Source organism: Tamandua tetradactyla, chromosome 7 (assembly GCF_023851605.1).
Source record: "Tamandua tetradactyla isolate mTamTet1 chromosome 7, mTamTet1.pri, whole genome shotgun sequence".
Classification (NCBI taxonomy): Eukaryota; Metazoa; Chordata; class Mammalia; order Pilosa; family Myrmecophagidae; genus Tamandua; species Tamandua tetradactyla.
Window position 1 is genome coordinate 29,352,766 of NC_135333.1, and position 26,233 is coordinate 29,378,998.

Sequence of the window (26,233 nt, forward strand, 5' to 3'; positions counted from 1 at the left end):
ACAAGACAAAGGGCAGAATGAAAGGATATTAGAAAGGAAATGCAAGTAAATGCTATAGGAATTCCAGGAGGGTGACGTTTTCACCCATATCAGCTATTTGCCAACCCAGTCTGGACAAAGGAAAAACAATAATGTGGAGGGCAAATGGGGAGAGGGCTGCTGACTGGGGAACGCAGCGACCTGGCCAAAGGGGTTCTTCAAGAGATCCCAAGGGGCGGTGGTGGAGGCGTCAGGAAGAGTGGCAGCCGCGAGAGTCTCGCCTCGGGTCAACCCCAGCCCCGGCAGGGGGCGGCGCGGACTACAGCTCCCGGCATGCCCGCTGCGCGCTCCCTACCCGCCCCCTGCGCCGGGAGCCGGGAGGATGCAGACGCCCGGGCGAGCGATGAGGATGGAGGCCGGCGAGGGGGCGCCCCCGGCGGGGGCGGGTGGCCGCGCCGCGGGCGGCTGGGGCAAGTGGGTGCGGCTCAACGTCGGGGGCACGGTGTTCCTGACCACCCGGCAGACGCTGTGCCGGGAGCAGAAGTCCTTCCTCAGTCGCCTGTGCCAGGGGGAAGAGCTGCAGTCGGACCGGGTGAGGCCCGCGGGGTGGGCGGCGCCCCGGCTGGGGATCCTCTGCCCGCCAGAAACCCGGTGATCCGGCCTGCCCTGCCCGGGAACGCGGCCGGATTTATTTCCCAAGAGCTGGAGGCGGGAAGAACGGCAAGGGAGAGAGGGAGGAGAAAGGGGTTCTGAGAACGAGGGAATATGCCCATTGCCATGGCAACGGGACAACGCGAGGCCCGCGGCCATTTGGAGCCTTTGAGTCCGCCCTGGGCTCCCACCCCAGGAGGCTGGTGGATCGACACTCCCCGCTGCTTTGAGGTTGTGGGGACGGGTAGGGCCTTGCCCCGTTCTTAAACTGGACTCCTGGTCAGAGTCGATGAGAATGGGTGCAGCAAGCTGGGTAGAGGGGCGAAGGGGTGCCCTCTGAGCTGGGCACAGTCCGGCAGGCCCCATTTTGGGCTCCCATCCTGATTCTGCTGCAAACTGTGTGACCTTAGGTCAGATCCTTCCCCCTTCTGGGCTCAGCCTCCCAGTCTGGCACCCGAGGGGCAGACCTGCAGATGACCTCAAGGTCCCCTCTCTCCACTCTCTCAACCCCCAGGTGTTGTGACCTTGAGCACCTCTTGAGGTCTTAGTTTTCCCTCTGTGGAGTTGAGCTGTTGATGCCTGCCCTTCCTCCCTGCAGGCTGCCAGTGTCCAATGAGGTAGCGGCTCCTGGCCTTGGAAACATGTAAACACTCCCCAAATGACGGGGGACATGGTGGAGAAAGTGCCAGCTGGTTTCAGGGAAACAGCCTCTAATGGGGACCACCAAACTCTGCCCTGAACCGGGTACCACTCAGACCTCATCTCATGCAGTGCCACAGTAACATCCCTCCCACCTCCACCCTAGTTATCGGGAGAGGAGTAAGGCTCAGAGGAAGAACTGTTTGCCCAAGGTCACACAGTGGGGAAAACGCAGAGGCAGGATTTGAACCTGAGTCCAGCTGACCCCAAAGCCTTTTTGCTCCATAATGTTGCCTCCTTCTTGAGGGGAGCAGACGCCCTCCTTTCATCCCGTCCTTTATGTGGGCCTGAAGTGAGAGGGTCTGTGTGGACTTGGCTGGGTGGGGAAGCCTCCCACTGCTCTCACTGCCTGGACCCCTCACTCTGCAGGATGAAACCGGGGCCTACCTCATCGACCGTGACCCCACCTACTTCGGGCCCATCCTGAACTTCCTCCGGCATGGCAAGCTGGTGCTGGACAAGGACATGGCTGAGGAGGGTGAGTAGGGCCAGGCCGCTGGCCTGGGCCCATGTCCCAGCCCTGCCCTCCGCAGCCTGCTGTGGTGACCCAAAGCCATTTCTCACAGCTGGGAGGGACATCTGCTTTCTTCCCTGTTTCCTGCCTCTTCCCACCCCTGACAGGGCCGAATCACAAAGCCTCTGCCCAGGTGACAGCCCGAGCTTTCACAGGTGCTGTAGGGCATCAGAGGATTGAGGGAGCCAGGAAGCCCTGCAGCCTCTGTGTGGGCAGGGATGCTCTTTCTTCCTGGCCTCCTGGGAAGCCAGGCGTGGACGGTCATGCTCAGCAGTGGGTGCTAGGGAAACGGGTGGAGACAGGCACGGGAAGAGGCATTGCCCTCCTCCGGTGATCCTGTTTCTCAGATGCTTGGTGAGGGTTTGCAGAAGGCAGGTGGGCGGAGCAGGTGAAGCTTCCCCAAGTCTGACAGTCTCTGCAGCACAGTCGTGGTGGTGGGAGGAGGTGGGCTGGTGAAGGGGAACCTGCTCCCCAGCCCCCAGTGAGGGACTGACCCCTTCATGACCTCACTGGCTGATGCCCTGCCAATCCCTACATCTGAGGTCAGCAGGGCATAAGGAAACCCCGTCTTGGGAGGATGGCCTCTGGGTCAAGCCCCAGCCAGGGGTGGGCTTGTAATCTGGGGCCAAGTCAATACTTCTTGGGGCACAGGGTGTGGCTCTGGGTCAGCTGATTCAACCAGGCCAGCTAGGGACATGTCACTTCTCTTCTCTCAGCCCCCACCTCTTATGTATATAAAATGGGGGTGGTGTTCCACGTGGTGGAGAGCATGCGTGAGACTCCAGCTGCTTGCTGGGCACCAGTGCCTCCTGGGTGTCTAGCACAACCCAGCCCTCCCCACGCTGCTCTGTGGGCTTCCCTCCTGGACACCTTTGGGATACAGATGTCAGAAGGCTGAGCGGCTCTGCGAAGTCAGAGCCACAATAGGTGCTGGTCCCTGCAGAGCCCCACAGCTTCCTGCAACCCCTGAGGGAGCACAGATACAGGGGGTGTGGCCAGGCCCAAGAGCAGGTCTCATAGGAGCAGACACAAACACTCCTGCTGCGTCACAGCCAACACCTGTTTACAGGTTCTAGGTTCCTTAAAGCCCTGCTACTGCCAGCACCTTCAGACAGGGCTAAGATGATCTGGGAGGAGACTTAGCTGTGTGATCCTGGTCAAGTTACTTAACCTCTCTGTGCCTCTAGACCCCTGTCTGAAATGAGGATGAAGCCAGCACCCACATGACTGAGTGGCTGTAAGGATAAAAGGGATCAGTGTGGGTGCAGCACATGGTGCCATGGACACATGATGCCATGTTGGCTGGCTGTCATTTGGAGGCCCTGCATAGGGCCCCAGGTTGGGGTGGGAGGGTGGATTCGGTCACTCAGGCAGCAACACTCACTGACCGCCTGCTCTGCAGTAGGTTCTGTGCAGGTGCCAGTACAGCAGCATGGGTCAGACATAGGTCCTGTTCCCAGGGAGCCCAGGAGCCAGTTGGGGAAAGGACCAGAAGGATCCGGCCACCCAGAGGAGCTCTGGGGAGTCCAGAGGCCTGGGGCTCATTCCACTTCACTGGCAGAGTAACTTGCTTAACCTTAGACCCTGGGCTCCCTTCACTGTCCGACAGAGATAGTAACACCTGCTTTCCCTCATCTCCCGGGCTTATGATGAGCAAATGAGGGGCTCTGCAAACTAAAATACCATGTTCAGGGAACTGCATGATGGTGATAAAACGGGCTCTAAAGTCAGAGGAGCTTAAGTTTGAATCCCACCTCTGCTTACTGGCCGTGTGACCTTGGACAAGCTACTTCCCTTTCTGAGCCTCAGTTTCCCCATTTGTTCAGTGGGGATAATGAGAGCACTACAGCATCATAAATGATGCACGTGCAAGCACAGGGCCTGGCACTTAGTATGGATTTGATATGGAACATGTAATGTTCCAGCCAAGGCCCTTCTCACTGTGGGACTCGAAGATTTGGTCTCCATGAGTTACTCTCATTAGCCCCAGAGCAGCCCTGGATTGATGGCCTGTCAAGAGTCCCTGGGTTACTGTGCTCAGTATGGTGGAGGAGACAGCAGGCTGAGCATCTTGGCCCCTTACACAGGGAGGGTGGGATTCTTAGGAAGAAAATATTTCTTCTTGCTTGACCACTGAACTCAGACACTCAGCTCATCCTCTCAAGGTGTGTTTTGAGCAGGATAGGTTTGGGGGGCTGAGGGAATGAGGGGAGAATGGGGCACTTGGGGGCCATGGGAGTGACCTGGGGGCCACTCTGTCTGTGCCAGGGGTCCTGGAGGAGGCCGAGTTCTACAACATCGGCCCACTGATCCGCATCATCAAAGACCGAATGGAGGAGAAAGACTACACCATCACCCAGGTTGGATGCAAAAGGGAGCCTCCAGGGCTAGGAGTGGGGTGGGGAGAGATGCGGAGAGAGAGGGAGGGAGGCAGGCAGAGGAAAGGTTGGAGAAGGTGGGAATGGCAGTGCCCTTAGGAAGGCCAAGCTGGCCTGCTAGGTTGGTTCTTGTGTAGACTGGGCGACGGATGCTAGGTTCTGTCCCTGCACTGGCACCATTCACTGTGTGACCTTGGACTGGTCATATTCCTCTGACCTTGATTTCCCCTTGTGGAATATAGAAGTGCTGAGAGCTACCTACCCATATCCTTCCTCAAAGGCAAAATGGGGTCATTATGAAGGTACAGGAGATGGAGGTAGCCTGCCGGGGCAGCGCAGGTTTAGTAAAATGCCCATTTCATGGGATTAGGCAGTTCCCTGCCAGGCACAGCACGAGTTTTAGGCATTTCTGAGCCTGATCCTGGGCCTCTGACAAGTTCGCAAGAAGATGTAGGGACAGTCTCCGCCCACCCTAGGAGAAATGGAGGGTGGAGGCGGAAGGGAGTACCACTTCCCAGTTCTAGGGGCTTGAAGGGAGGAGGGCCCAGGTCTCTTGGAGGACCTGACTCAGTTAGTGACCCCTCAAGGCCCTCATGGCCCCTCCCACCCTCCCTCCTGTATCACCTGACTTCCAGCTCTGGCTCTGCCACTTTCTAACTGGGTGACCCTAGACAAGTAACTGAACCTCTCTGAGCTTTAGTGAAAGTCTCATCACTTATAGCATTCTTGGAGTGATTCGTTGAGAGAATGAATGCAGAGTACCTGGCACACAGAATAACACAGCTCTCTTCCTCCCACCCTGCCCTCATCCTCCTCCTCTTTCTCTCCCTTCCTCCTTCCAGGGTATATGCTTGCGGATGGGAGAGGGGTGGGGAAGGAGAGAAGCAGCAGCTGGGGGCAGATGCTTATCACCCTGCTGGGGTGCCTGCCACTCCCACAGGGACCCTCCACATGCCTTCTGTCCACAGGTCCCACCAAAGCACGTGTACCGTGTGCTGCAGTGCCAGGAGGAGGAGCTCACACAGATGGTCTCCACCATGTCTGATGGCTGGCGCTTCGAACAGGTGGGCTGGGGGGCACCTGGGCAGGCCCCTCCCTCCTGCAGCCCCAGCCTGAGGCGCCCCACTGCAGCCCCCACTTTGGGGTCTTCTTAAGTTAAACTAGGCAAGACTCTTAAAGGCCAATTTAGCAGCAGATTCACCAAGAAGGAGAGAGGATGGGAGCCCAGCTTGTTGCAGGGCAGCACTAGGCATCCCCTTGAGTGGGAGTCCTCCCAGCAGCCATGTAGTAGTCAAGACTGCAGGTCTCTGGCCCCCCAGAAGACAGCTCAGGTACGAGGAGATAAGATACCCACAGGTGAGAGGGGTTTACCTTGGTCTAGCACCTCTTGTAGCAATTCCATAGGGACAGTATCCAGGGGCCCCAGAAAGGATCTGCCCCATTACAAGTGTCACCACATTCAGGGAAGACCAAAACAATGGCATCTGTCCAGTGCAGATGCTATTTACCAATCAGGAGGTTTTTACCTCAGTGGTAAGGCCTGGTGACATGTCTTATCAGGTTTCCCAAGGAACAGAGGCAGAAAGTTAGCCTCAGGTGACATCTGCCCACAGAGGAGGAGAGGGTTTTGCTGGCCCTTTATCTGCACTCACCCACAGCGCCCTTGCACATGGAAACTGTAGAAAGAGGCGGGCTGGGGCCCCCCAGAATGACCAGGCAGTTTGGGGGAATGAGCCCAGGCGAGGAGTCAGAAGCCCTGATGCACATCACACACTGATATGCTGTGTGATGGGGAGAAGTCCCATCTCCTCTCCAGGCCTGGTTAGTTTCCTAACCTGTAACATGGGCCAGGATACCTCCTTTGCAGGACTGGCATGAAGAATGAAAGGGCCATCGATAAAAGTTCCTAGCCCAGGGGGGACTTGATAAGTCCCTCCAAGCCTCGTCTGCCAGAGGGGCTGATATCTATCCTGACTGCTCTATGGTTATGTGAGGGCTGTACGAGATCAAACTTTACATGGGCATGGGTATTCTAGGGGCCCAGGATACAGGTGAACCCTTCTTGGGAACCTGCTGGACTCTCAGAGCGTGAGCAAGCTGGTCAGGGGCCCCTGGTCATTTATCTTCTGGCCTGAGGAATGCGCAGCCTCTGCCTCCAAAACAGAAGGGAATATCCTATGGGGCTCTACCGTGCAAACCCCACCCTGCAGCCTGTACCAGATGAGGCTGGAACAGAGGGAGAGAGCCTGCCCATTCCAGGCCTCTACTTGCTTTTTTTTTTTTTTTTTTAATTGCATGGGTAGGTACCAGAATCATACCCGGGTCTCTGGCATGGCAGGCAAGAAATCTGCTGTCTGCTTGCTTTTAGAAAGTGGCCTCCTGGGTCTGGGACTAGGCTGGGGGGTGGAATAGTGATGCTCCCATCCTCCTCCAGGAATCAGGCTCAGCCAAGCCAGGAGGGGAGGGTGGTTCCGGGGAGCAGAACCAGAGGCAAGAGGCAGGTAGGGGTAGTGCCTTCTAGAAACCCAGGGATGGGCATGAGCAGGACAGCTAGGTCAGAACGTAAGTTGCTATTTTGGTAGGTGCCGATGTCCACAAACCTCCCCATGCCCCCCAGCCCCAGCTTATCATCTCTCTGCCACTGTACCTCCCCTCCAGCTGGTGAACATTGGGTCCTCCTACAACTATGGCAGCGAGGACCAGGCCGAGTTCCTGTGTGTGGTGTCCAAGGAGCTCTATAGCTCCCCACATGGGCTGAGCTCCGAGTCCAGCCGCAAAACCAAGGTGAGCCCCCAGCCTCTGCCACACTGGCCCTTGGCCGAAGAAACCTCCCCTTCCCCCCTTTCTCCAGCCCTCCCTTCCCCCTGCCTTTCCATCCTGGCTTTTTCTTTCTCCCGCCTGCTGTCCACACATAACCTCCATGGTCACAGCCAATGCTATCCCATCCCATGCCCTTGTGGTCCTTTCTGCTCACGCCAGTTCCATAAGCCCAGGCTAGGGGAGCACTGGATGGGGCCATCCACAGGGCGTGGTCTCAGGGAGAGCCACTGACTAGAGTCAGAGCATGCTGTGTCCCTCCTGTGTGACTCAGACAAGTCCCCTCCCTTCTCGGCACTGTCACCATATACTCTGTGAAGGGAGGGGTGGACCGTGTACTCTCTGTGTCGCCTTCATGCTTGGAACTTCTGGCGTCCCAAGTGGCCAGTTTATTTCTCAGGGGCGGGTGACTGTCCCTGGCTGGCCCAGGTTGGGGTGGGGAAGCCACTTCCGGAGATCCTGCCTCTTTCCCAGTCCTCCTCCCTGGATGCTCTGCAGAAGAGGGGTCGGGAACTTGGCAGGGTCCAGCCTCCCAAGGTGACTCCTGGCAGTACCAGCCTGCTGTGGGGACGGCAATGAGCAGAGGACAGGCCACCCTGGGCCCAGAGCCGATCAGATGCCTGGAGGGCCTGCGGGAGGCCGACACAGCGGGCAGCAAGCTGGGATGGGAAGAGGCAGACCATTCCTTGTGGGATCCTGTCCGTGGGCAGTGGTGGCTTATGAGCTCTGGCTTCCTGTCTGTCTGTCTGCCTCCCTGTCCTGCTGTGACCCACCTTGCCCACCCCACCCCTATGGGTGCCAGGGGATGGCGCTGCTTTGCAAGGATGCAGAGCCCGCTGCTTCTTCCTTCGGGAAACGTTTGCTGGGTCAAAGCCCCATTACCTGAGGTGCCAGGGACTACAGATGCCAGCTCTGAGTGGTGTCTGTCCTGGGGCTCTCTTGGCCTCATTTCTGCTCTTACAACGAGGTGTTCTTGGGCTCTGCTTTTGGATAGTTCTGTCACACACCCACCCCGTCTCCTCTGTCCCCTCACCCAGCCTTGCTCCATGCAACAGTAGCCAGACTAACCCACAGTGGGGTCCCATCTTCTGCCGGTTTTCCCTATGCCCTTCCTAAGCTGCCTGGGAGTCTGGAGGAGATTCCCCCAGCTTCTTCTTTGGCCGTAGCCCTCCCCTCTCCTGGAGGTTCCCTTCATCTTGCCTGCCCTGAGATGGGGGACCTGGGGGGAAACAACTGCCAGCAGGCCCCGGCCCCCTTGTTAGTGTCTCCACTCTTTCTTCCCTGGGTCCGCCGGCTGGTTCACAGAGCACGGAGGAGCAGCTGGAGGAGGAGGAGCAGCAGCAGGAGGAGGAGGTGGAGGAGGTGGAGGTGGAACAGGTGCAGGTGGAGGCAGATACGCAGGAGAAAGGTGCAGCCGACCCCCGAGGAGAATGATTGCTAATAAAAGCCGGAGCCTCCCGCCCACTCCCTGCTGGAGCCAGCTGCAGAGCCTGGGGGGCCCCCTGGGGACTTCTGGGGGGTGGGCTCACCAGGGTTAGCTCAGCCGCGCGCCTGCCGCCTCACCCCGCATAACCATCCCTTCTCTCACTTTCTCTTTGCAGCTCAGTCATCTCAGGATCCTGCTAACCTTTTCTCCCTCTCACCACCACCGCCTCCTCCTCCTCCTTCGCTTCCCACTGGAGGTCCTGCCTCCTCTTCATCCACTTCTTCCTCCTGGATCTCATCTGCACCCTGCCTCTTCCCTCTCTGCTCCTGTCCGGGTTTTCTCTCTGCCTGCTCACACCTCCATCCCCGGGCTGCCCTGGCCCCAGCCTCCCGCCCCCCCCACCCAGGCCCCCCGGCTCTGCACCCCAGAGCGTCCTGCCTGCCGCCTCCTGCGCCCCTCCTGCCACCTCCTGCCCCCCGGCCTGGGGAGGAGGGGCGCAGCTGCACCTACTCCGGGCCTGCCAACCCCACTGGGCACCTCTGAGGCCGGGCACCTCTGAGGCTGGACACCTCGGAGGCTGGGCCTTGGCCTCAGCCCTGCCCGGCCCCAGCGCCTCCTCGCCTCCTCCTCACGTTTCCTCCTTGCAGGTCCCCGTCTGCACCCTCTCAGACCTGAGGCTGAGCTTGCAGTGAGGGCTTCTCCTCGGCCCCTCGCCCGCCCCCAGAGCTGCCATCCCTGGTTTGTAGCTTGGCGGAGCTGGAGGGAGGGGTGGAAGCGAGGAGGGTGCTCATCTCTTGTTCCCTGGACTTGAGCCGAGCTTTCAGCTGATTTTCTCCCCCACCCAGAGTTTTTCAGCCTGTCTTGGCCTTGGATGTGAGGCTCTGAGGGAAGGCGGTTTGGGTGCAGAAATTCTTTCCCACCTGCCAGGAAACACCAGAGCCGGGCAAGGGAGGAGGGAGGGACGCTGCAGCCAGATGCCCTGACCTCACCCCCACATGCCCAGAGGCTCCTGCACCACTGCCTAGGGACACAGGCTGGGTGTCCTATTCTGCAGTGGTGGGGAGGACAGGAGCACAGCTGGAAGCAACCCCTGTCAGCTAAGGATCAGTATGTGGCAGGAAAAGCCCTGGCCAGGTGCCCACAGGCCCTCATTCAGTCTCATCTGCCTGCTGTGTGACCTCGGGCAAGTCCCTGTCCCTTTCTGGGCCATGGCTGCCTCTAAAATGGGGGATGGACAGTGGTTCTCTGCAGCCTATTTGGCCCAGTACTGCAGTACTTGCCTCTCCTGCCCCCAGCCCTCCTCTGGCCAGTCTTGGCAGAGAATCCAGGCTCCCTGAGCAGCCACGTGAGAGCCACCCTCCAGCCCAAGACGGGGCATGCGGCTCCTGGGTGGATCATTTGGGGTCCCATTCCTGCTCCCCCTTTTCCTTGGCTCTGAACCCTACTTCCAGGGGCCTTGCCCCACTCTCCTCTCTCAGAAGGGAGCCTGTGACTCACTGGCCTCTTTCTCTCTCCCTCTCTCCCACCCCCTCCCTCCATTTCAATCTCCTCTCTGCCCTTCTCCTGGCCCTGCATCACCCCCTTCTCACTGGCCCTGCTCCTCACCCCTTCCCCGGTTTTCTGACCACCCACCCTGTCCCCCCTGCCCCTTCCCCCTCTTATTTTCTAGCTGTTGCAAGCCAGAGGTACCCGGATGTGAGGCCTCAGATCACCTCCAGGGACTTGGGGTTCCGATCTGAAATCCTTTATTTTTGTACCATGGGGTGGGCCCCCAGCCCAAGGCAGAGGCAGTGCTCTCCCGTCTGCCACTTCTGTCTACCCCTGTGGGGCTGTGACGTATCCCTGCCTCTGGGGGGGTGGGGGAGGGGCCCACTGGGGCCTCTCCAGCCCAGAGGTGGGCCCTGGGACCCCTGGGCAGAGCCGCCTGCCCCCCACTAATGCGTGGCGCTGTCCAGCGGTGCTCCCCAGGTCCCCCTGTCTGTCCCGTGCCCCCCCCCCCCCGCATGGTGGAAACCTACCCCCTGGCCCAGTGGCATGGGCTCTCTGAGCCTTGGTCTCCCGCCCACCTACCTCACAGGGTTGTTGTGAGGGCGCAAAGAACAGCAAGGTCCCGGGAAGCCCTCGGGGCCTGTGGGAAGTGTGGGCACAGCCGGCCTTCCCTCGGAGTGGGGAGGGACCTGGCCTAACCCCCAAGCAGGACACTGTTTGCAAAAGGAAGTTCAGGTATCGGGGGCCCTGTCTGAAGGAGGGGTTGGGTGACCCGGCCTTCACTGTGGCTGTCCCAACCCATCCTCACAGCGAGCACAGTGCCCTGGCCGTGGCCGTGGCTGTGAATTAGCAGGGCCAGTGGAGTGACCGAGGAACTCGCCATGAGGGAAAGGGGTTCCCTCCTCCTGCCCAGGGCAGAGTCTGGTGGTGTCAGGGACTGAGCGAGGGCCCCTTCTGCGTTTCTGACTTCCTGGGACGAGTTCCTGCTTCTCGGCTGCGTCCAACCCTACTGTGTAATAAAACCTGAAGAAACAGCCCAGCTTGGCTGTCTCCCCTCTCTTCCTCTGGGCTGCTTTTGGGGATAGGCTATACATGTCGGGTAATCCTGAAGGTAAAGGGGCTTATTCCTAAAGCCCAGGGACCCTGTCCTGTTGCTACTTTCCGGTAGGCACTGACCTGCCCACCTGGTCCACTAGAAAGGTCCCAGGCTGGAGGCCAGGTATGGAGAGCTTGGCCGTGCTGGGGGGACTCTGGAAAGCCCCTGCCCCTCCCTAGGCCTCAGTTCCGTGTCTCTAAGATGTGGGGTGGGACAGCTGGCTGCTAAGGGCCAGCCCTCTGGAGTCAAACAGGTCACCTGTGTGCGTCCAGGCAGCCCTGGACAAGGTGCTGAGGTATTCCCTGGAATTAGACCAGGCCCTCCCACCCCTTGCTCTCTGTCCTCCCCACCGTTCCTGTGACTCCCTGAGGCAGCCCTTGCTGCATCTCAAACCTCCCCAGGGTACCTCCTCCCCTTCCTGCCTGGTCACTTCTCAGCCACCTCCCCCCGTCCCCCCCACCGGTCCCCACTGCTGCCACCCCGTGTCCATTCAGGCCTCCTTTCTGCTCCAGCGTCCAGGCTTCTTGCTGTACCTTCTCAGAGTGAGCAGGACCACCAGGCTTCTCTTTACTGCCCAGCCTAGACCCAGGCCCCCAGCCCCACCCCACTCTGGTCAACTCCTTCAACTCTCTAGTCCCACTGCTGGAGGATAACCCTGCAAAGGAGCCAACCCCAGTCACGGGGCCCTCCCCAGGGCCAGGGGAGGCTCCTACTTGCTGGGTCAGGGCACCCTCCCATCCCACTTGATTCCACAAGGCAGCTTGTTAAAAGGACAGCTGACCGTCGCTCTCCCCGGATTCTGATTAAGACCAGGAGTGACCTGGGGCTTTGCATTTTAGCAAAGCCCCCAAGGAGATCCACTGAGAGCATCAGAGGCTACTGGACGGAATTCTTTTAATATCCCCCCCACACACAATGCACCCATCCACCGCACCCACCCTGACTGCCCAGCTCCACCCAGGACCTGCTGTACCATCTCCTTGCCCTGGTCCCAGTGGGCATCAGCCTCTCTACTGGACCTGCTCTCCTTCCTCTGCCTCTGAAATAGCCCTCATGGTCTACCCCACTCCCCAAGGACCCTCCTTTTCTTCTCCCAGTAGGCCACACTGGGCACCCCTTCCAAACCTTCAGCCTGGCTCCTTACTTGGCCAACACCACTCCCTAAGGACACCGGTGACCCAGGAGCTTGCCCGCCAGCCTGACCCGACCACGATATCCCCTCAGCCAACTTCCCAGGGTTGATTAAGACACCACTATTTCCAGTTCCACTCCTACTTCTTTGGCCCTTGGCCTCCTTGCCAGCCCCACCCCTGCTCACAGCTCTGCTCAGAGCCCACTTGGCTGCTGGGTCTCCACATCTCCCACCCTTCCTGCCACCTTCCATTGTGTCAACCTCCCAGACAGGCGGCTCCCTCTTAAATCCCCATCCAGACCTCTCTCTCAGGCTCCAACATCTTCTTGGAGGTCCCAGAGATATACCTAGCCCATGACACCTTCCAAGAGCCTTTCCCTTCTCAGGTTCCTAGGTCTCCAGGTTAGGCAGTGATGCCTCCATCACTCCCCCTGCTCAAGTCAGAACCTGAGGGCTAACCTGGAAGACAACCCCCTCACCCACTTCCCAGCCAGTGAGACACCATGCCCTTCAACTCTCCAGGCTATCCCTACTGCCACCACCAGGTCCAGGCCCCTGTCCTCTCCTTCCTGGACTTCTGCAGTAGCCTCCTAAGTAGCCCCCTTGCCAGCTGTGCCACTGGGTAGTTCTACCATGGAAATCCACTGCAGTCACTCTTCTGCCATAGACCTTTTGATGGTTCTCTGGATCAAATCCTTGGCTCAACTCCAAGGTCTTTAATCATCTGATCTCAGTTTGACCCTCCAAATTCCTCTTCAGTCCTTCCCCTCACAGCCTGTGTTCTAACTTACAAACAGGTCACTGTTCCCAAATACGCATGTTCTTTGGTAACTGTTATGTCTTTACACATGATCTTCCCCTACTTGGAATGACCTTCCCCACATGACCACCTGTGAGAGGTTGGTGACCAGGTCCCCAGTCAGAATCCAGCAGCAGGACCTTGGTCAGGTGATTTTATTCACGAGGCAACCAAGCTCACCTCCAGGTGGGATTCTCATGGAGGCCCAGGTGGTAGGAAGGGGTGGGTGTGGGCCCTGAGTCCAGGGCTCCCCCACCCTTTGGCTTTTGGTGGCAGCTGGCCCACTTGACTGTCGTGAGTGCTCCAAGCGCCTTCTGTGGGGACACCTCCACACCTACCTCTCAGGTCAGCCTGGGTTTCCCTGGCTGGACTCTGCCCCCTGGAGCGAAGCTGCCCAAGCAGCCTCTGCTTTAGGGATTAGGGATGGGGGTAGGGGTCTCAGATGCTCCCACTGGGGACGTGGAACCCTGCAGCAGCACTGCTGAACTGCTTCCCCTCAAAGACAGGGTTGGGAGAAGGGGAGGAGGAGAGAGGGAGGGAGGACGGCAATAGGGCTCGGCCCAAATGCCCCACCCTGGGCCCTTTGAGTGTCTTGACTCCTCCCATAGCAAACAGCTCTACTCTCGAGTCAGGGAGCAGAATGGGAACAAGATGCCACCTCCTGCCCCTAAGGGTCCTCCCCTCAAGGAATACTTCTTTCCCCTTCCTGGTGAGTGCCCTGGACACTTGGAGTCCAGGAGGTGGACCCCAGCTTTGCAAGGGGGCGGCTCCTCAGGTCAGCACCTGCTGGATCCAGCCAATCACACCGGTGATGCGGGTGTAGACACCAAAGTAGTTGGGCCGGCCACAGCCCAAGCCCCAGCTGACCAGCCCCACCAGGAACCATCGACCACTGGGCTCCTTGCACACCAGGGGGCCGCCTGAGTCACCCTAAAAGGGGGAGAGAAGAGACAGGGCTGCCTCAGGGTAAGGGTCCCCTCCAGGCCAAGGGCCACTGAGGTTCACATCTTCACTTTTGGAAATTTGCTGGGGGAGTGCAAGAAAGTCCCATCCCCTTTTGAAGCCTCCCCTCACCCCCACCCTGGCCATGAGAAATGGTAAAGAGTAAAGCCTTCCCCTGGGTCCTCCAGCAATTCCTGGTGTGATGGGTTCTCTCATGGAACTTTAGATGTGTCCCAATACCCCCAGTCCACCTCTCCTCTCTTTGTAGGCTGACAACCCTCCCCTCCTCCTACAGTCCTTTCTACCCCCTGGTTTGGGGGAAGTGCCTGGAAATCAGCACTGCCCACCTCACAGTCTTACTTGATCTTAGCTCTGCAACCTTGGGCAAGTCCTTCCCAGAGCCTCAGTTTACACATCTGCAAAGTGGGGATAGCCGTGTCCACCTTGCTGGGAGGCTGGGAGGCTTCGGCGGGCTGATGTAATCAAAGGCCCAGGACCTTAGGTGATGTGGGCCACCCCCTCCCCACTGCCTGCCCCCACGGGACTCACCTGGCAGGCATCCTTCTTGCCCTTGCGGTAGCCGGCACACAGCATGCGCGGCGTCACCTGGTAGCGGTAGGCCTCACTGCACAGGTCCTGCGGGATCAGCTGCACATCCACCTTCTGTAAAGCATTGCTGGTGGGGCCTGCGGGGTTGGGGTCAGGGCCGGAGGTTAGAGGGCTTTAGGAGCCCCCAGCTTTCCTCCCCCTATTCCCCTTATATCTCAGAAGCTGACCTTCATTCCCCCTGCTCCTGCCAGGGCAGTATCTGCAGCTCAGCTTGATTTACCCCCGGGACCCCAGGGCCTCGGGGGTGGAGCCCTGAGACCCCGAGCCCCGCCCATCTCCAGGCCCGGATGTTGGATGCTTGAGGCGGGACCCTCCCCTCAAACCCCACCCCTTTTCCTTGAGCCAGCGCTCACCTCCCTCGTGCATGGCGCCCCAGCCGGTGATCCAGCAGTGCAGGCCCGGCTCGAAAAAGTGGGAGCGCGCGGGCAGGCAGACGGGGCGCACGGCGGCCGAGCGCACCACCGGGTGGTCGAGCTGCAGCAGGGCCACGTCGTAGTCGTGGCTGTCCTCCTCGTGGTACGGGTGCAGGAGCAGGCGGCTCACCTTGAAGGACACCTCCCCCGGCCAGCGCGAGCTCTGCCACACCTTGCCCAAGGACACGGTCCACAGTGCGGGCGAGGCCATGCTGCGGGGACGGGGGTGGGGAGGGAGTGACTCGCTCCGCGCTGCCCCTTCCCGGCCCTGGGGCCTCCCGTCCCCAGCAGCCCTCCCTTCCCTGCCCCCGGGAAGCCTTCGGTCCTGGGGACACTGTATTCTGAGTGCGCCTCTGGAGTGAGCCCACTTGGCTTCCCAGCTTCTTCCCTCCCTCTAGACCTCAGTCTCGCATCTGTGACATGGAAATAGCAGTTTCCATTCCTAAATTCGTGCGAGATTTCAGTGAGTCCCTAGAGGTAAAGAATTAGCACAGAGCCAGGCCCCCGACAAATAATGTCCTTTTCCTCTGTGCTCTTTTTTATAGACAGGGCCTGCACAGAACCTGCGGAGACGCCTTAGTCCCGGTGGGGGTGGGGTGGGGTGGGAATTAAGTGTGGCGCAATCAGCAGAGAGTGGACCCTGCAGACCCCTGGAGGCCAGGTCAGCATTCAGGTTTGTCCTGACCTTGAGAGCAGTGGGGAGCAGGGGGAGAGTGGCGTGGTCAGATGGCACGTTAGAAAGCGCAACCTGGCACTGGGGCAGAGGACACAAAAGGGAACTGGACCCTGGGCTGCTGGAGGGATCCCAGGCGTGGGTGAGCCGGGGGCCTTGAGAGGACATGCTACCAGTCTGGGGTTGTAGGGAGAGGAGGGGTCCTGCCGCATCCTAGGCTTAGACTCGGGAGACCCAGGACAGAGGAGGAGGTGGGGGGAGAGGAAGAGTGCAGGGCTAGCTGTGCTGCGAGGGTTCTGGGGTGGGATGTGGAAGCCCAGGAGATCTGGTGGGGCATGGACTGGGGGGTTGTCAGCCCGCAATGCAGATGGGAAGAAGCCGTGGGGCTGGATGAGATGCCCCCCTTACCACCCTGTCACAGTCCCATTGACACCTGGGGGTGGGAGTGGGGGGAAGGTCATGGCTTATGACACAGGGTGGCAGGGATTTCTGTCCGCTTTGTTTCTACTGTATTCCAGCATGTAGCACAGCCCCAGCACACAGTGGGACCACAATTAACACCCTTGGATGGATAAATGAGTAGATGAATGAATGAATCACCTACTAATTTAAAGAAAAGTAGTAAAAGGAGCGCACACAGGGGTCAAACACCCTGTCCACGGATGCAGGGTGTTCATGGGGGAGCAGCCCCCGGGCCCAGGGCTCTGCACCACCCTCCACCTGTCTGTCCATCCCTGCACAGCCCTCCCTACCCATGTCTTGTGGCCAGGGCCTCACGCGCAACCCCCTCACCTGTCCTCCTGGAAGCAGTGGGCAGCTGTGATCACCCAGCGGTCAGCGATGAGGGCCCCCCCACAGATGTGTCGGCCCCGGACCTGGAGGCTGGCCTGCCACGGCCACTCCCCCTCCGAGGACACAGTCCCGCCCACGATGCGGCTAGATGGGCCCTGGAGACCACAGTCTGAGGGAGACGGGGAGGGGGCAGGGTGCCCAAAGGAGGAGGGAAGGGGAGAGGCCAGGGAGAGAGTGACAAAAGATGAACAAAGTAAAGAGATAGAAAGAATGAAGGAGAAAGAAGAGGGAAAGAGAGAGAGGGAGAGGAACAGTCAAGGCCAAGATGAGGGGGCCCAGAGGCAGGAGAGAGATGGACACACGGTGAGATTTCCCTCTGGCTTCCCGGGGTGGGCGCCAACCCCCTGCGGAGCGGGGCAGTGGGCGCGACATGCTCACCGCAGTCCCGCTCGTCCGAGCCATCCCCGCAGTCGGGCCGCCCATCGCACTGCGGGTTGGGCCTCCTCACGCAGCTGCGGTCACCACACTGGAAGGTGAAAGCCCCACAGGGCACCCCTGGGGGAGACGGGCAGGGGCAGGGCACAGAAGGTGGGTCCTGAGCCCCGCAGGGGCCCTTCCAAAATCAGGTCCAGGGAAGGCAGAGCCCAGAAGAGGCCAGGAGGAGACTGGGGACGGGTCTCGATCGCACTGACAGGTCCTCCAAGGCTCCTGAGGGCGGCCCTTTCTTTCTCCTCAGGCTGGTCTGTCGAGCGCCAGGCCATATCTCCCCTCCCAGGCTGGCGCTCCTGAGCACAGCGTGGGGCTGGCTCCTCAGGCGTGGTGCCTCAAGGCAGGGCTGCATCTCCTCCCTCAGACCACGTCTGCCCACCCTACCTGGCCGCTCACCTGCTCCACATGTAATGAATGTTCTGTCCCACCTCCTTTGCCTGGCCACCTTTCCTCTCACCTATTTACTTTTCACCTCTGACCAAGGCCCCGTTCAAAGTCTGCCTCCTCTCTGAAGCCTTCCCTCCTCATGCTCTTTGTGCGCTCCCCTCCCCCTCCTCCAATCTCCCTACACCACAGGATGTTATGTCCAGAAAGCTTTGGGTCACCGACAGTCATCCCTCATTTCTTCCTACAGACAGATAAATCCCTGGAGGACTAGGACCAGGTCTCTGGTGGTATCTCTTATTCCTACTTTGTCACCCTGCCTTGCCTATCACTGGGTGTTCTGTTAGTGCTGGTCAGTTGGTCACTTGGTTGGATGGATGGATGAAGCAATGGACACAAAGACAGGAGGTTGGGCAGACCAACAAATATGTGTATTGATGGTCCAGTATGGAGACTGACAGCCAGCTAGAATGGTGGATGAATGAATGGGTTTAAGGTCCAATGGGCAAACAGGGTTAAGAAGATAAGTGGATTGATAGATGGGTGGATGGATGGATGTTTGGATAGATAAATGGAACAATGGACAAACAGACAACTAGTTGGGCAGAACAATCAATGAGTGGATTGTTGGTTCAGTAGATAGGGAGATAAGCTTCTGGAAAGGCCAGTGGATGGATGGATGGATGGGTGGGTGGGTGGGTGGGTGGTCAGACAGACAGACATATGGATGTATACAGATGGGTGGTGGGTGTTTTGGCCAAGAAGGCAGAAACCTTTGCTGAAGAAGCATGCAGCAGGGCCAGGGCCAGGCTGGCTGGCTGGAACCTGGTCGTATCCTCCCTACCTTCTTGGCACTGCTCCTCATCACTCCCATTGACACAGTCAGGCTGCTGGTCACAGACCCTGGACAGTGAGATGCATGTGCTGTCCTCTTGGCATTCAAATGTGGCTCTGCAAACTGTGTGGGGATACAGAAGGAGCGGTGGGAGAAAGTCAGGGAAACCCAGCTGGAGCTTCCCAATGCCTGTACAGCACACGTTTGCATTGCACTTCATGGGTCACAAATCTTTAGTTCCTCTACTACTGTACACCCGAGCTTCACAGCACCCTTGGGAGAGGCCCCATTTCATGTATAAACAGAGATGAAGGAACTTGCCCAAGGTCACTTGGCTAACCCAGAATTTAAAGCCAGATGTTCTGGCTCCAAATATGAGGCACCTTCCCCAGCACCATGACGGGTTCATCTCTTTCTTCTTCCCTCCCATATATTTAAGACTTTTAAGGGGGGATCAGACAAGAATGAGCTGCCTGGATGGTGAATCCAGGTGATCCAGAAGCCAGGATTTTCAGGAAAGGAAGATACTGTTCCCAGGGAACCCTGGCTTAGGAGACCACCAGGATCACGGAGCCCCTTCTACCAGGGCCAGGCAGTGGTGAGGATGACTCAAGGAAGTGTTGGCAGCTCCCAGTCGGAGCCCTGGACTGAAGAGGGCAAGGACCCCATTCAAGGTGGGCGATAAAGAATTCTCTCCTTGGCTGCCCGGGGCCTCTACTTAATGACCTTCCCCTTTTAGTCCTCCCGTCACCCTCTCCATTCCTTCCTAGAGAAGCGTGAGCTGGGGGTCAGGAGACCTAGATCCCAGCTTGCCCATGCCCTGGCCCCACTCTTGGTTTCCATTTTGCCATCTTAGCAGAGCAAGAGAACCCCTTTCCTGGGTGCTGATAATGGAAACCTGGGGTAGGAGGCTTCTCCAAAGTGGGCTCAGCTCAGCACAGAGAGGAGGGATGGGAGAGGCGGGGGAGCTGCTCACCACAGTTTCTCTCATCCAGGCCATTGGGGCAGTCCTTGATCCCGTCGCAGGCAGGGACACAGAGTCCGTTCACAGAGCAGAGGAACTCTCCAGGACAAGCTGGAGGTGGAGAGGCGCCATGGAGACATGCACAGCCATGAACACACACAGACATGCGTGTGCCTGTGCTCACATGTGCATAAACCTGTATCCACTGACATCCCTTTATGGTGCGTGCGCCCAGGGTCCACGTGGACATGCACACACCTGCACATAACGTGTGGGCATGTATGTACGTCTGTACCTGGTGAACCTGTGACCACCTGGGCACATGTGGGTACACACACAGCTGCATGCATGTATTCACATGCGTGTGTGCGCTCACACACACACAAAATCCTTTTGTCTAGCCTAGAAGGCAGCTGCCCACAACCCACTCAGTGGTTCTGGGGATGGCGCAGAGGCAAGGGGAGCTGTGGGGATTCAGGGGGTGTGCTCCCCGTGCTCCCCAGCATGCCCGTACTCACGGTCTGACTGGTTGTACAGGCTGTAGTGCACTTGCACGCCGGGCCCGGTGAGGGAGATCTGGGAAGTGAAGTTGATGGTGATGCCGGCCGAGGCCACCACAGGGACCCTCTCAGCGTAGGGCTGCAAAGTGCGCAGGCCACACAGCCTGGGGGTGACCAGACAGGGACTCAGGGCCACGGGGAAAGTGCGGCCTGGCTCCCTGTGTGTCAACAGGACAAGGACATGGCTGGTACTTCCCTTGGCTTGGTCCAGAATGCCACGGCTTCTCCCTTAGGTGACCACTCACCCCCATCTCTCTAGAAAGCAGCCTGACTATGTCACTCCCCATTGCCTATAAGATAAAAATTCAAATCTGGATTCTATGAGCTGGAAGGGTCTTTCTTTGAGTCTCACTTTTCTCTTATAAAACAAGGAGCACTGTTGGCTCTGTGGCCCCTGGATCTGACAAGAGGCTTCAGTGTATCAGTAGAGGCCAGTTCCTTGGCTGACACCCTCTGTGAAGACTTGAGCTCAGTGAGGGTTGAGGGGGCAGCTGCACCCCTCATTCAGGCATCGGGACCACCACTGTCCTGCTGGTCTCCCAGGGACCCTCTGGGCATGAGGAAGGGACCCCCCCCCCCAGCTCCGTAGGGACATGCTGATGGGAAGCATCTTCTCGGTGCATGACTGCCCCTCGGTGGGACCATGGCAGCCCGTGGGGACCACCCAACTTCCCAGCTAGACACTCACCCCTACCCCCACCCCTGGCCCCTTCTGCCAAGAAGATGCTCTTGTTTCCAAGGAGCAGATGAGCTCCTTGAAACTGCCAGACAGCCTGAGCAGAGCATCCCAGCACAGGGAATCTGAGCACACCTCACAGAACAAGTGCATGCTCTGAGTGGGTGCAACCACTCCCCAAGAATAGCGGGGCGCTCCCCGCAGAGCTGCTGGGGACTCCCTTACTCTCCAGATGGGACATCCTCATAGAACAGATGGGAGCGGCACCATTAGCCTCCAGGGAGGGGTGTTCCCACAGACCAAATAGGAATACCTCTACAGATGGCAGAAACACCTAAAACACAGGCAGAAAGACCTGGAGAGAGGAGAGAGAATGCCCCAGGAGAAAAGGTGGGAGGGAGTCAGCCTGGCAGCAGCAAGATCATCCCCACAACAGATGCAGCACCCCACAGAGCAGGCCGTCCATTCTCAGAGGTCAGGCTCTTCCTCCGAGCTTCTGGAACCTGGTAAGCACTTGATAGTTCAGTTACTGAGTCAGGGAACAGCTGAACATGAGTTGGGGGTTAACATTTCAAAGTGTGGGGCGGGGATTGGGCCTTTTCACCCAGCATCATCCTCAACAGCAGCAGCACGGGCAGGTCTAATTGCACAAGGGAGCCTGCGGTCCCCATAGCGACTCAACCCAGTGAGGGAGGGAGCGCTGTCATCCCATTTTATGAGAAGGCCCCCAAGGAGAGACTGGCCAAGCTGGGGCTGGAACCAGCCTCGTCAGGCCCAGGAGAACCCCCTGTCTACTCTGGTGGGTGAACCCCTGACTCTCACTGCTGCAGGAGCCCCAGCCTCTGAACCCCTTCCAACTCCCACATCCCCAGTAGGTTTTTCTGACCACAATGAACACATTCTCACCGCTCCACCAACCAGCGTCCTCTTAAGTCCAGGATCCCTGAACAACCAAAGTTAAAACTATTTTCATAAAATCACTCTTAGCCTTTTTCACTCATTCTCTCTCAAGGATGCAGGGAATTTTGCAGAGGCTGCGTGCTGTGTGACGGCAGAGCCGAGTGTGGGAGCAGACGGAAGGACCCAAGGGCGTCTGCGAAGCCAGCCATTAAAGACATTTGCAAAAAATGTAAAATAATAATATGCTCCCCATGAAGTGTCTTTAGTTTCGGAAAATGTTAATTATTTTTTCATAAAATATATTCAAATGTAATGGATTTGGCATTCTTTTAAATAAATTAATATTTGTAAATTTTCTCAGTTTTACTTTGTAATGCAGTAAATATAGGTATAGGGTACTTAATAGTTTTTAAGAGTGTAAAGGGGGGCAGGCCACGGTGGCTCAGCAGGCAGGAATGCTTGCCTGCGATGCCAGAGGACCCGAGTTCCATTCCCGGTGCCTGCCCATGTGAAAAAAAAAAAGAATGTAAAGGGGTCCTGAGACCCAGCCTTTAGAGAACAGCTGCCCTCACCCCAGAACTCCCTCGTCCTGAGCCAGGACCAGATGGGGCTGTGGCACCACCAGGGGGCGCCCCCACACAAGCCTGGCCCTTCCTGCCCTTTCAAACCAAGGGCGCCGGGGTGGGGGGGTGGGGGGGTGGGGGGGTGGGGGGGGTGGGGGGGTGGGGGGGTGGGGGGGCCAGTGAGATGGTCGTGGGTTTTTTTGTTGTTGTTGTATGCTATATGCCCAGGTCACATTTCATTCTTTTTCCATGTGAGTATCCCATTACTGCAGCACCGTTTGTGGAATTTTTGTGGTGGTTGTTTGTATCTTTGTTTTGCTTGTTAGTTTGTTTGGGGGAAGTGCATGGGCTGGGAAGTGAACCTGGGTCTCCCGCAGCGGAGAATTCTACCACTGAACTGCCCTCGGGTCCACCGTGATTTGTTTTTAAACTGGATAAACAAGCGTTATCATGGATTGCCATCTGCAGAGAATGGCCCTGGGAAGCAGACAGTGCAGCCAGGGGCTGGGGAACACTGGGTGGGGAAACCCAGGACACAAAGCATCTCTGAGCGTGGGGATTCAGGAGCCACTGGGGCATTGTGGGAAGGAACCAGAGCCAGGCTGGAGGGGGTGAGACGTGCAACCCAGAGGCATCTGAAGGCTGCACTGGGACCCCAAGCCTCAGCCAGGGGCTCTCAGGTTTTGGCCTCCACGAGAGAATCCAGGAATCAGCCAGCTTGTGGCTGGGGGCTGCCTTCCCCCAGCTCATCCTACTAACTGGGACCCGGGGGGCCCAGGGGCAGGGCCGGGGTGATGGGTCGGGACCAAATGAGACTTCTAGGCAGAGGCTGCCATCTCATGACTCAGGCTGGGCCCAGCTCAAAGATGATGTTTGGTCTATGCAATGGGTTTGTTTTAATTTTTTTTTTTAATTTAGTTGTAAGCTAATCTCACATAATAATCTGGGTCCTTACTTCTCCTGAAAGTTAACACTGGCTGACGCTACCCGCTCTGGGCAGGGGACACAGGCACGCGGTGGCCCACTCCCTGCTCTCGCCCCGCAGCCGGCCTCACCAAGGCCCGCCCTGGCCAGGCGCCCGCACCCCTCTGAGCAGCCGGCTCCTCTAGCAGCGCTGTCTGAGGAAGGGTGCGCGTCCTCTGGCCCCGGCACCCCCGGGTGTCCCCCACCCCCTCCACAAAGCCCCAGTAGTCTGAGGTCTGTGGAGCCCACCCTCTGGCCTCAGCTGCGGGAGACTCTGGCATCAAGGTGCTTTTGTGCACTGTGTGGCCTGCTGGGCTCTCTCACCAATCTGGAATTGGGGGCTTTTCCTTCTTGCTTCGTCCAGATGGTAAGCAGGGACCTTGCCACCCTTCTTGTGTATCGGCAACTCCACCGAGGGAGGGAATCGAGAACTACTGGGTGGGGGGAGGGAGGGAGGGAGGGAAGAGTGGGTGGGGGGAGGGATGGGCACACACATGTCCTTCCTAAGGGCCGGTGCAGTGGGAAGGAGGGTCCGCACCGCGTGGTGGCCAGGCCGCTGGACTTGGAGCCCCAGAGCTGAGTTTCAGGCCTGGCTCACCCACATGCAGGGTGGGGATAATGACACTCCCTGGTAGGATGTCTCAAGGAATAAATGAGAAAATGACTTCTTTGAAAGCAGGCTGCTGACATCGTGGGGCCACAGCGGGCTCTGCATTCCACCTCGCCGGTGTCAGGCGGGCGGTCCATGTCTGCAAACAGTGCTGGGCGCCCTGGGGCTCAGGAGGGCAGAAATGCCAGGCCACGGGGGCCGGGGTGGGGTGGGCGGTCCAGCTGGCTTAAGGAGCCAGCAGTTTCTGCCTGTCCCCATTGGCCGGGAGCCAGGTGGAAATGGTTAGAGCAGAGCACAAGAGAAATGACATCAGAAGAGGGGAAGCTGGCGGGGAGGCAGGTTCCCAGAAAGGGGGAAGCCTGCGCTGCAGTGACGCCGGTTCTCACCAGTCTCAGTTCCTACACCCACCTCTGAGCCACTCGGAGGGCAGCAGGCTTCGGCCAGCGGCAGGAGGGCATGGGGGAGAAGCCGCTGGGAAGCAGGGAGGGGAGGGATGTAGAAGGCAGCAAGGGCCCAGAGGACTGAGGGCCTTGCCTGAGGCCACCCAGCCAGGGGAAGGAACCCAGGCCAGCCTCTCCGCGTGGTGCCTGAAGGTGGAACAGCCTCTGCTCTTTGCCTAAGGGGCTGCCTGGGCCAAGGATTCTGCCCCCTCCTTACAAACCCTGTGCCTGAAAATCTGCACCCTTCCCCAGATGGCTGGTGTCTATACGCCACCCACACATGCGGATTTTCCAACAAATGCTGGTTCAGAGAATTTCCCAACAGCTACATACGATGATCATTATCAAAAATGATAATAACTAGAGGAAACGGGTTGTCCGATGCTTGTAATCAACAGGCACCACCTCTGCCTTCCCTTCCACACCCAGACCTGACCAGGAGCCTGGGGGAGCAGGGACGGGACTCCCCACCTGGGGAATGAAGGGCAGAGAGGTCAAGGCCAGCCATCCAGAGAGTCACAGAACCTGCCACTTAAGACTCCAGGCCCATGGATTAGCCGAAAATGACTTGGCCAGAGGAAGTGTCTGGCCTGGGCTGCTCAGAGGCTCTGGGGGAAGTCTCTGCATATGTGTGAGCGTTCACACGCTCATGTACACTCGCATGTGCAGATTTCTGCACAGACACGCACACGCTGTCCGGGTGAGCCCCGGTCAGCTCACACTCCTCCAGTCACTGACTGTGACTTGTGCAGATCACCCCTTTGCCCCCTGCCTCGGGCTCCTCACTGGTCTGCAAAGATACAAGAGTCCCTGCTGGCCCACCGGATTGTGGAGGCTGAACAGGATGGCACCTGCAGAGCACCCGGAAAGCCCTCAGCTCAGTGTCCTCCCCACCCCTAGCCCAGCCTGTCCCTATGCAGTGAGGGCCATTTATTAAGGCACATGCATGCGTGGGGGGGGAGGGGTGTTCATCCTGATTTTTGAGATGAGCAGCCTGAGGCTGGAAGAGGTCAAGTCTTTGCCCAAGTAGGAAGTAGAAGAGACAGGATTTGAACCCCAGTCTGTCTGGCTTGGACACCTAAGCTCTTTCTGCTTTACTGCCTTGATTGGGAACAACATTTCATTAGGAGCTAATAAATATGGTTTGGGAGACAGCGTCTTTCTGATGGATAAGTAGTGAAAGCTTCAGGCCCTGTGCTGGCCTAACCCCTGTGAATCCAGAATCACACGCAGCAACCAGGCGGCCAGACTCCTGTCTTCTGCCCCTGATGAGGCTAGGGGTGGGGAGAGGGGGCAGTGAGAGAAGAAAAGGGGGGGGGGGCATCAGACCTATCAGGCCCCGCCCTCTCCCACCCCATCCACCACCGCACACACCCTGAAGTCCTCTCCACCACTTCAACGCAAGGAGAAGAGGTCAAGGCCTTTGCCCTCACTAGGCCTCAGTTTCCCCTTGTATAGCGAGTGAGGATTGGGCTCGAGGACCTATGCAGCCTAGACATTTTCTAGCTCAAGAGTGCGTGGTAAAGACTGTCCTCGGTGCTGCGTGTGGCTGGTGGTGGGTGTGGGACAGCCCTGACCTTCCCATCTCGGGTCCACCTAATCCTGCTGAGCTGCTCTTCCCTTCTCTGGGAGATGGGAACGATGCCACTCATGTCATGGGTTGGCGGCCACTGGCCCAAACAACCTGTGCTGAGTAGCTGGCTCAGTGCCACTGGTGCCCATGCTGGGCCCTGGCAAAATGGGATCACCTTAGGAGAGGGGAGAGGTGCCGAACCCAGAGTTTCCTCCGCAGATATCAGATTCAGCTCTGGGCTAGGAGGGTGGCAGGAAAAAAGGGGATCACCATTCGCAGAACTATGAATCAGAGGTCAATCTCCGGGTCACCCTGTGGGTTCCTGGCACCCAGGGGTGAGTGCAGCCACCCTCAGCCCGGGCAGGCCCTAGGCAAGGGGCCCACGGGCTGGGACTGGTGGGCCAGATGCCTTCTGCTCCCCAAAGCACAGTGTGGGAACTACACCGACAGCCTGTGACTCCCTCCCAGCAGCAACATGCCTGACATCACACCATTCATTTTTCATTCGCTTTCTTCAAACACCACGGTGCCTGAGACCCACCACCAGCCTGTCTTCCTTTTCATTAGAAGCACAGTTCCTGATAAATTGCAAAAAGCTGGGGAAGGCGTAGAGTCAGGAGAGCGCTGACAACCTCTGTCACCTGCAGGATCCTTCTAAATACCATGAACTGGGTGCACGGCTAGTTTAGTGGTTAGAATGCCTGCCTTTCATGTGGGAGACCCGGGTTCAATTCCCGGACCATGCACCCAAAAAAATAAATAAATAACATGAACCACCAGGCAAATGCAAGTGTTGGAGAATATGGACACAAACCCCAGAATCCAAGAATTCTAGAGCCCTACAGCCTTCCCAGATTAGTGTATTAGA

General features: G+C 58.2%; 2 protein-coding genes across 10 annotated transcripts in view; one reads left to right on the forward strand and one right to left on the reverse strand.

Annotated features, from left to right (window-relative positions):
• Positions 1 to 348: 348 nt before the first annotated feature.
• Positions 349 to 10,986, forward strand: KCTD17 (potassium channel tetramerization domain containing 17). 9 transcript variants are annotated; one of them, XM_077168734.1, is made up of 9 exons: positions 349 to 571; positions 1,699 to 1,807; positions 4,112 to 4,203; positions 5,190 to 5,285; positions 6,880 to 7,005; positions 8,344 to 8,446; positions 8,640 to 8,720; positions 9,112 to 9,202; positions 10,134 to 10,986. In XM_077168734.1, the coding sequence occupies exons 1-9, from the start codon at positions 362 to 364 to the stop codon at positions 10,201 to 10,203; spliced, it is 978 nt and encodes a 325-aa protein (XP_077024849.1). In that variant the 5' UTR covers positions 349 to 361; the 3' UTR covers positions 10,204 to 10,986. The 9 variants fall into 9 exon arrangements, with proteins under 9 accessions (XP_077024849.1, XP_077024846.1, XP_077024850.1 ...); XM_077168731.1 differs by lacking the exon at positions 10,134 to 10,986 and adding an exon at positions 9,519 to 10,116; XM_077168733.1 differs by lacking the exons at positions 349 to 571; positions 10,134 to 10,986 and adding exons at positions 694 to 861; positions 9,519 to 10,116.
• A 2,134-nt stretch (positions 10,987 to 13,120) lies between these two features.
• The window catches only part of TMPRSS6 (transmembrane serine protease 6), a 36,926-nt gene continuing 23,813 nt past the window's right edge, over positions 13,121 to 26,233 (reverse strand). The window contains exons 11-18 of the mRNA XM_077168740.1: positions 19,599 to 19,744; positions 19,093 to 19,191; positions 18,126 to 18,239; positions 16,847 to 16,963; positions 16,409 to 16,577; positions 14,884 to 15,155; positions 14,471 to 14,607; positions 13,121 to 13,909 (exon numbers count right to left, since the gene is read on the reverse strand). Of these exons, the coding sequence (XP_077024855.1) occupies positions 13,751 to 13,909; positions 14,471 to 14,607; positions 14,884 to 15,155; positions 16,409 to 16,577; positions 16,847 to 16,963; positions 18,126 to 18,239; positions 19,093 to 19,191; positions 19,599 to 19,744 (1,213 nt within the window). The 3' untranslated portion in view covers positions 13,121 to 13,750. The remainder of the gene's footprint in view (positions 13,910 to 14,470; positions 14,608 to 14,883; positions 15,156 to 16,408; positions 16,578 to 16,846; positions 16,964 to 18,125; positions 18,240 to 19,092; positions 19,192 to 19,598; positions 19,745 to 26,233) is intronic.